General features: G+C 34.4%; 1 protein-coding gene across 23 annotated transcripts in view; it reads right to left on the reverse strand.

The window, feature by feature from the left end:
* Window positions 1-8980, reverse strand: part of LOC114304749 (uncharacterized) — a 200618-nt gene extending 191638 nt beyond the window's left edge. For 20 of the 23 annotated variants that reach the window (XM_082878337.1, XM_082878352.1, XM_082878348.1 and 17 more), the window contains exon 1: window positions 6175-8980. In XM_082878337.1, coding sequence (XP_082734463.1) covers window positions 6982-8709 — 1728 coding nt within the window. In that variant the 5' untranslated portion in view covers window positions 8710-8980 and the 3' untranslated portion in view covers window positions 6175-6981. The remainder of the gene's footprint in view (window positions 1-6174) is intronic. The other 3 variants (XM_082878331.1, XM_082878353.1, XR_014335575.1) reach the window with 3 other exon arrangements.
* Window positions 8981-10122: the final 1142 nt, after the last annotated feature.

The raw sequence follows: 10122 nt of genomic DNA on the forward strand, positions 1-10122 counted from the left end.
TTCCACATACCCATTTCTTATCTTGATATCATAATGATTTCCACTCCATGCATCAAATTATAAATATGCTAACCATGATTCCTTTTCTTTGAAAATCTTGCAAAAATCAACTATCTTAGTGAATCAACTAGGCCTAGCCTAGTTGGCCACCGTGAATTTCCTAAGGGTTCAATTGTAACACCCCAAAGAATGCCACGTACCATAACTACATTATTATCTACCTTGAATGTCTTAAGTCAAGTTAGCTATTTCATTATACAGAATACTTAAAGTAAAGCATACAAACGAGTAGTTAGAAAGCCTTGAGGAAGAGTGCCTAAGAAAAAGGAACTTAAGGACGTTTATGATTGATGAAAAACCTAAGACAATTTGGAAGTAGAACCTTGGTGTGAAAGTTAATAAAAGACATAGTGTTAGGGGATTGATTTTGAAGTGAATATTGAATGTTTAGATCACCTAAGAAACCTTAAGTGGGGAGCTTAATGATCCTAATCTAATGAATAGAGTTTAATGACATTTCATTGGAAATTAAGCAGGATTAGCATTAATTAAGATTAAGTAAGCTTAATCAAGATTAATTAAGCTAAACCTCAATTAATTAGAGACTAAACTTGATTAATTATATTATAACTAAGATTGATTAATTACATTAATGGTGGAGATTAAGGAATTGATGAAGCAAGCAAATAGGTGATGCATACATACACCACCCTTTTGTCCCATACCTTCTTTGTCTTCCAATCCTTTTGTCCCTAACCTAAACCAATGATATAAAACAAGAAAAGAATCAGATTTTACTAGAAAGAAAGAGAAGAACGTAGAAGAGAGGAGAAGGAAGAGGAGGAGAAAGAGAGGAGGAGAACTTGAAGAAATCTCCCCAGAACTCCATCTTTGATCACTTAAGTTAAGCTTTGAACCCTCATCTTCCATGGAAACCCCTCCTATCACTTAAGATTGAAAGTTAGAATCAACGAGTTAGTAAGAAAGTTATGAAGAAAAAAATGAAGAAAATGAAATAAGATGAAAGAGGAAGCAAGATAACTTGAATTCTTGTTATTTCAACCCTTGTTTTGATTACCCTCCCCTTGTTCAAGCTTTGTCCTCAAGATTTTACATGTTTTCCTAGTATTTTCCAAGTTTAATTTAATGTTTTGAAAGGAAGAGAAAGAAGGGTTTGAGTAAGAAATAGAGAAAAGAACAAGCTAGAGGTTGTAAGTCTTGTTGTGTTAAGTCATTTTTATGATTCTTAATTTGTTTAAAGCTTTACTCTCATCAATTCATGTAAATTTCAAGAGTTTTGCAAGCCTAAAACCATGTTTTCAAACCTTGGTAAGAAACGGAGAAAGACAAGTAAAGGGTGAGAAATTCAGACTCAAACAAGAAACTCTTGAACAACCACCTCCGCACGTGCAACACTTATCCCACACGTGCAGCCAGACCTTCCAGACTTCATTTTGCACACTGCACCTGCAGCACATGCGGCACCCTGTTTCAGCCCAACTTCATGTCCTTTAAACCTTGAATGCGTAGGACCTTTCAATGCATGCTTTTGACACTTGTTCTTGGAATGTTCATCTCCATGTAAACGTTTGCAAGTCAAGCTTTGTGTTGTCATGCTCAAGTTAAGCTATGTTTAAACTATGATTTTATGCTATATTGTATAAAGCTCATCGGTGTTCATTTAATCACCGCTTTACTATATTACTATTCATTGGACGATCGCTCACTGTGTTACATGGACTCTTCTATTTCCCCGACAGTACCCCTTTCCACCGAATATAACATAGGTAAAGATGTGGAATATGTGTCCGACATTCATACTCAATTTAGACACTCAGATCCTTTAATTTGTGACAATACATGAAGAAAAGAAACCCACATTTGTTAGTAAAGCAATATTTTTAGCCTCTCATATGATTTAGATATAGAAATTTCATATTTTTCCTAAATCCTATTTAATTTTTAGTATAATTCCACATAATTTACAACATCTCATCCGAGAATATTATATAATATACAATATATATGTGCATATGACGTGTCTTCGGACCCATATCCAATTATGGCTATGTATCCCAAGATTATAAGATTTAAATTTATGAAGATCTGATACTTGGATACACACTCACACCCGATACTCGTACCGAAGTCCATGTAATATAGATGGCTCACCCCTCTCCCTTATATATATGTAGGTGACGAAGAGCACGGTTACAAAGAAAAGTTTGCTTAGAAACTAATCTTGTATATTCGTGTTGGTTTTGTAAGGTTTTGTCGTAAGTGATGTACTTTACTTTTTGTTGTATGGATCATGTAATAATACAAGACGATAATCCAAGAGAAATGTATGCTCCCATTTCGTATATTATGCATTGCTTTGAATGGATGTTTCAAATGGACTCAATATAAGAAAATAATGGTTTCCGCACTTGTAAATGAAAAATTTGTCCCAATTATCCTAAGAGTCCAACTTGTTTTGAAAGTTAGGCCTTTGGTAGTCTACGACTACTGGCCGATCACTACACTATCTTGTTTGGAGCGGAATGGGGTTGTGACAAAGTGATATCAAATCACAACTTCATTCACATGCACTTTATCCTTCAAAGCAATAGTTCTTTTAGAATGAAACCTTAGGAATGCATTCAAGCCATGTATGTGTTTGTATCTAGACGTATTTAGGTATATGTGCATAGCTACAGTGTGGAGATATAAAAGTTTGGGAGCGTCATAAAGTCTTGATCTCGCAAGAAAATCATAAGGTTTTATTGGAGTTTGTTGTTTGAAAGTATGCTAGACTGTGGAATATTAAATTGACAATGATGTTGTTCGTTAGTTACGTGAAATTATGGAAATAGTGAAATATGATGAGTTATAGCTTGAGATGTTGAGCGTTAGAGACTCGTACCCTTGTTGAATGACCTTGAAAGTCCGATTGGAATTGCGTTCGGCCGGTGTAGCTTTGAATCAAAAGTTTTGGGTAAATTCCTTGGGAATGAATAGGTTGTCCTATTGAAACATTTGTGTATCTATATGTTTAGTGCAATCTTCTAATTGTGTAAAAGTATATGTGTTATGTGTTATGTTCTAAACTAGATATCATTTGGTATTCGCATATATTATCCTAAGCGTCATTAATCCCCTTTTCTTGTGTCTTTAGAAAACATGGTGAAAAGCAGAAATGTAAAGAGGTTGAATCTTTGTCAAAGCGAGTAGAGAAGGTGGAGGAAATGCTTGAGAGTGTAATGAAGATTATGCAACAATATTATGATAAACCGCAGAATTAAAAGAAGAAGTCAAGCATTAAGTTAAAGAAGGAACCAAAGGACACATCTAAGAAATTTGTGGCGGAGAGTCATAAGAAATTCTGGACAGCATAGTAGATTAATTCCAATTTGTTCAACATGTCATAAGCATCATTGGGGACTGTGTCATCAAATTTCCGGAGCATGTTTCGATTGTGGAAAAATGGGACATCAAGTGAGGAATTGTCCTAAAGGTTAAGGAAATCTCCTTGTTCTTATGTCAAGCCACTTAGTTTAAAGGTTAGTGCCTAACCTACTTGTAAAGTAAAGAGATCATTCTCTAAGTATATGTATAAAGTATTGATCTAGTCGTGCCATACATGCCTTTTTATTTGTACACATCTTATTTAATTTTTTATAAACTTAGAATCTATCCACTTGTTTGTTTGAAACTTAGCCTTTTTGCATGATAACTAGATTTCCCAAACTCTTAGAATGTATATTACTAAAACTTAAGCTAATTGAAAGATTGAACAATTCAGAGCAATTAAAACTAGTCCACTTAGCATTAGTTTGAGAATGAACCAGTTTCTTTTGACCATATCATTCTTAAATATCCTTTTGGAACATTAAAAGAGAGAAATTTTACTTTACTATAGTCCATAACCTATAATGTATTGACCTCATAAGAAGGAGAGATATAACAATTCCCTGATCTCGTTCTAATCACACAAATGAATCAATAGTTTGAGAATGAACCAGTTTCTTTTGACCATATCATTCTTAAATATCCTTTTGGAACATTAAAAGAGAGAAATTTTACTTTACTATAGTCCATAACCTATAATGTATTGACCTCATAAGAAGGAGAGATATAACAATTCCCTGATCTCGTTCTAATCACACAAATGAATCAATCGTTAAGTGCACAATGGTGTTATGTTCCATAGATAAAATTTATAGATTCAGATTTAGCATACTCGTTGTAAAGAAACTCACTTTTAGTGTTATCATCATGACTTAGTGCTTGATAAGAATCAACAAATTGAACTTCTTCAAAATTACAATTGTTAATACATTAAGAGAACTTCCTTAGCATCTAACAATCATAATTAAATAACCTATAATGAATTGAAAAGTCAAGAATTTAACTTTATGATCAATTAAGTGAAATTTCTATCATTGTTTAGTAACTACCAATCATAATGGACGGAATAAGATAACCGAGAAACGAAATGGAGAGTAAAGCAATGTGCCCTTAAAATACTTAAAACATAATGAAAGATTTTTGAGAAAAGTAATCCCACAGCATTTTAGGTTATGTAAAAGAAGAGATAATGTAGTTCCCTATGTAGTATTTTTTCATTGAGATCCTAGATTTTTAACACATGTAGCACCTTTGCTGAGGAAAATTCTTTTGAATACTACAATTAATGACTTGTTAGTATTTATTAGACCAAAAACAGAACGGAGGCGATTATAGCATTAAAAGAACATCATAGAAAACTAAGAATCTTAATCAAATAACTTGTAGAGAATTAAAAATATCCGAAAACTTGGCCTTAAGATTGATTAGATAACATTTCTAACGGCATTTGATAACTAACAAGTGTAAATAGAATAGAATGAAATAACACAGTAACGAAACCAAAAAGAAGAAATGCATTCTTATTGTACTTAAATCTAATCAAAGAACTGATAAAAATTAACCTTAGAAGAAATTCATAATCTTACACTCCCTATTCATTCTATCGATAACAAAAGAATCATAAATCTTGAAAATGGATTCTAACGACTAAGAGCAAGAGCAATGTGGTCTTAAAATACCTATGTAAATATAATGTGGACCAGGAAAAATAAATAAATAAATAAGAAAGCTAGTAGAAGTACTTTAGCAACCCTTCGACTTAGAACGGAAACAAAAACAGATAATGTAAGTTTTATAATGAAGTCAACTCACCTATTTAGAAATGATAGCATGGATTAGCTACGAATGACTAGTGCAATTAAAAGAGGGAAGAATGTGAACCAAGGAGGAATAATTAATTTCAATTATCTTTAACAAGAATAGTCACCTAATACCAATAAAGTTTGTTAAAACAATAGTTCTTAATTAAACAATAGCATACCATCTCATGAAGCTTTAGCTAAGAAAACGAATTAGCAGTTAAAAGAGATTTGAAAAAGAAAAAAAAAAATGAAAATCCAACCACAAAGCAATAAACATGAATTATTAAGAAAAATCTGAGATACAAGATAAATATCAGGTTTCAAACCAAGAAGAATATTTAAATGATAATTTATCAGAGTGCATAGTGAAAACTAATAACTTATCCATACGAATGAATTTCAAGGACGAAATTTTTAAAGACGGGAATATTGTAACACTCCAAAGAATGCCATGTACCACAACTACATTATTATCTACCCTTGAATGTCTTAAGTCAAGTTAGCTATCTCATTATACAAAATACGTAAAGTAAAGCATAGAAATGAGTAGTTAGAAAGCCTTGAGGAAGAGTGCCTAAGAAGAAGGATGTTTATGATTGATAAAAAACCTAAGACAATTTAGAAGTAGAACCTTGGTGTGAAAGTTAATAAAAGACATAGAGGTAGGGGATTGATTTTGAAGTGAATACTGAATGTTTAGATCACCTAAGAAACCTTAAATGAGGAGCTTAATGATCCTAATCTAATGAATAGAGTTTAATGAACATTTCATTGGAAAGTAAAGCGGGATTAGCATTAATTAAGATTAAGTAAGCTCAATCAAGATTAATTAAGCTAAACCAAATTAAGATAAACCTTGATTAATTAGAGACTAACATTGATTAATCATAACTATGATTAATTAAACTAATGGTGGAGATTAAGGAATTGATGAAGCAAGCAAATAGGTGATGCATACATACGCCAACCTTTTGTCCCATACCTTCTTCGTCTTCCAATCCTTTTGTCCAGATCAGCCTTAACCCCAGTTCTCTGTTTGTGCAAGACCACCTTTACATGCTCTCTCTGTCAAGTGATCCACTTTTACTTTTGTGCAGCAAAATGGCTCTTACCAACCCATTAACAGTTTGTTCCAACTCAGAATGAAGATCTCAATTCACTTAGCAAAGCCCAAAAATACAGCAGAAGTGTCCTTGAGTCCACATCTACATCGCGCCTAGATCCACAAGAATGAAAGAGGAAACAGTGGTAAAAGCCCATTGTTCAAGCCCAAACCCAACAACCCCCACAAACAAGCTTTTTGTGCCTAAATGTCTAATTCTTCATTTTACTTTTATTCTCAATCTGCACATGTCTACTTGTGTTTTTCTTTTTCATTTTTTTCACTCTCTTTTTAAAATTGTCTCCAAAATTTTATGATTCAGTATTTGAATCTCAATTTAACAACTTCCACACACCCATTGCTTAGCTTGATATCAAAATGATTTCCACTCCATGCATCAAATTATAAATATGCTAACCCTGATTCCTTTTCTTTGAAAATCTTGCAAAATCAACTATCTCTGTGCCTGGCAAATCCTTCAAAACATTGTTTTGTTGCTATGACTTTAGAGCAAGAACTGCATATTCATTTCACAATAATAAAATAAAGAGAATAAATTGTAGGCAGTTAAATTCTTAATACATGACTACTGAAGAGCATGAATATGAAAAAAAACCATGTCTATTGTGGGGAAGACAAACTTACTCCAGAAACAATAATAGAAAAAATGACATGGGAACAGAACAGTTACAATTGAAACAATTGGTTTTTGTAGCACATGGTCCAATCCGAATCCCCCGAAGCAACCAATCCGCCACCTTCAATGCATATGGACTCTGCACAAGAGTTGGATCTTTGCATATGAAATTTTTGTTTTCCTTCTTCATCAAACTTTGATTCATGGCCAACAACTTCAGGAAATCCAAAACCATTGCTAAGAATTGCAGCATTCCCTACATCAATATTCGAGTCATGACTTGGACTGGATTTGGACTTGCCATTACTGCATTCCCTAACATCATTCTCATCATCTGACAAGCATCTGCAGCAATTAAACTCATCCATCTCAAAAATCCGACTCGCCAATCCGTCCCTCCATGATATCCTCATCTGTGAGCATGATATATCCTCTAAAGTAGAAATAGAAATGCAAGAAGCTTGATTATCCCTAGTGTTTGGGAGTTGGGGAAAGTCAATGGAATTGGAAGGTGAAATCAAGTCAGAGAACTGAAAACTTAATCCTAGTGGATCCCAGATTGATGTCTGGTTCTTAGGAGATAAACTTGCAATCCGAGCCACCGAATCCATTTCAGATCCAAAATCATTTATTTGATGATCATGTTCATTTAACCAAAACAGTCCAACACGCCTATCTGAGCTCAAATCAGATTGTGGGGTTTGAATAACATTCCCACTACCCAAAGATTCAATGGAGAATGGTGAATTTTCCCCAGAGAGATCATATCTAGGTTTCCTCTGCTCTTGTGAGATAATCGCCTCAGAAGTAGGTGTAGCATGAGGAGAAACTGACAATGCAGGATTTCCACTGGGAGAAAACAAAGTAACCCTAGTTTTTCTCTTACTACAACTTCCACTAGTAGTGCTACTACTATAAAAAATGTTGCATAAGTCAGAAGAAATTCTGTGACCCGATGACAAAGGTGAAGAGGCGCAGGCAAAGCCTAGTGATTTTCGAAGAGGTTGCAACCCATTTTCAGTATCAGTCTCGTGATCCCCATCCTCGTCGTGACAGGGAGATAAGAGCCAATGCACTGAAGCTTCAACGGGCAGAGGGGCCAAAGACATCCCAGATTTACTAGGAATTTCAATGTCATCATCAGCATTGTTGGAAATGTTTGATTTACCAAAATTAGAATCATTTTTTCCTACAGTAAGTAAACCTCTAGCTCTGCATTTTCTCCTATCAGTCACCCCAGAAATAATATGTCCAGCGCCGTAACAAGCAGGCGTTGCTGAAGACACCAGCAAAGATGACCCACATTGAATCTCTGGGGAGACTGAGGCCTCAACAGGAGGAGTTGTAGTAGTAGTAGTAGTAGTAGCTATTGCTATTGCAGTGGAATCATCTTTCGTAAGCTTATCATCAAATTCAAATTCAAATTCACATCCCAAAACAGGAACACATGCTGCTAATTTACAAACAGGAGTAGTTGTAGAAGTAGGTTCAACAAAACCAGTGCTCAAATCAGACAAAACTAGGGGATTGGAGGTCTCACCTGATTCATCAACATCATCAACTATCATCTTCTTCTTGTGCTTGAAATCGTTAAGATTGTTGTATTTGAAGTCAACAGACACAGTCGAATCAACTGAGCGACAACAACCGGATGTCAAGCCCCAAATAGTAGAGGACTTTGGTTTTAGGGCAATTTTGGAATTGGGTTTCTTCCCAGACCGCTGCAACTGAGGGTTTTTCTTTGGTTTCTGGTTTTGTGCTTTCTCTGTTTCTCTCATTCTCTGTAATGTAATGGTGCTCTCTCTCACTGCTCACGTCTCTTCCCTTTGATTCGGCCCCACGACTGACTCGCCATCAACATTTCACATCAGATCTCTCACCCATTTTCAATTGGCATTGAGATTTTGGGATCAGAAAATATGGCTTTGCTTCCAAGCTTAAACAGCTAAACAAAATGCAATTTACAATTCATAATGCATTGCCGTTATGGATCCGGAAGTTCTCTATAGAGATTGTCTGCAACTTTTACGGTGCATTTCCCTAAACAAGCTAAAATAATAAAGGAATTTCTAAACTAAGCCTAGTTTTAAAAGATTTTTCAAAATGAGCTAACTCGTGGTTTACAATCGCGAGTTCAATACTTTTTCACCCCCATCGCCTGAGATCTGTCAAAATTGAAACTCGTTGTTAGCAAAAGCGAGTTTAATTAAGAACTCGCGGTTACGAAACGCGAGTTTAATTAAAATTTTTTTCCTTTGAACCCGTTATTTACAAGCACGATTTCATGCTGAACTTGCTTTTTCAAAACACGAATTCATCAAAAAATAGATTTGTTCTGAACTCGCTGTTCATAACCACGAGTTTAGAGCAAATTTTTTTTGTTTAAGCAAAATCGTGGTTCACAACTACGATTTTAGAACTTCTATTTAAACCCCCCTCAGCCCCGTGTTTTCCATTCACGCTTTTCTCCTCTCTACTGCTGTCTCTCTCTCGCTGTTTACTCTCTGTTCTCTCTCGCTCTTTACTCTCTGTTCTCTCTCGCTCTTTACTCTCTGTTCTCTCTCTCTCTGGAGCTCGCTGCTCTCTCTCTCTCTGGAGCTCCCTCTGATTGATTCAGTACTGTCTCTCTCTCGTTGGTATGGCTTCTATCATCTACTTTACTATGAATAAATTAGGATTAGAGTTTATATTTGTGAATATATTTGTGTTTGTGAAAATGTGAATAAATTAGGGTTAGAGTTCAGGAATGTGGGGTTAGGGTTAGGGTTTATATTTGTGAATAAATTAGGGTTAGGGTTCATGAATGTGGGATTAGGGTTAGGGTTTATATTTGTGAATAAATTAGGGTTAGGGTTCATGAATGTGAGGTTAGGGTTAGGGTTTATATTCGTGAATAAAATGTTGTGAAATCAGAAATAATAAATTAGGGTTACGGTTTATATTTGTGAAATTTTAAGTATAGATAATTTGTTGAATGTGTTGAATTTTAATTATAGATAATTTGTTGAATTTGTTTAATTATAGATAATTTGTTGAATTTTAATTATAGATAATCTGTTGAATGTGAAATCTTTTGCTATAGATAATTTGTTGTTGAATTTGTTGAATGTGTTTAATTATAGATAATTTGTTGAATTTTAATTATAGATAATCTGTTCAATGTGAAATCTTAAATTTTAAATTAGGGTTAG

This window comes from Camellia sinensis, chromosome 7, assembly GCF_055761805.1.
Source record: "Camellia sinensis isolate YWXY chromosome 7, ASM5576180v1, whole genome shotgun sequence".
Classification (NCBI taxonomy): domain Eukaryota; kingdom Viridiplantae; phylum Streptophyta; class Magnoliopsida; order Ericales; family Theaceae; genus Camellia; species Camellia sinensis.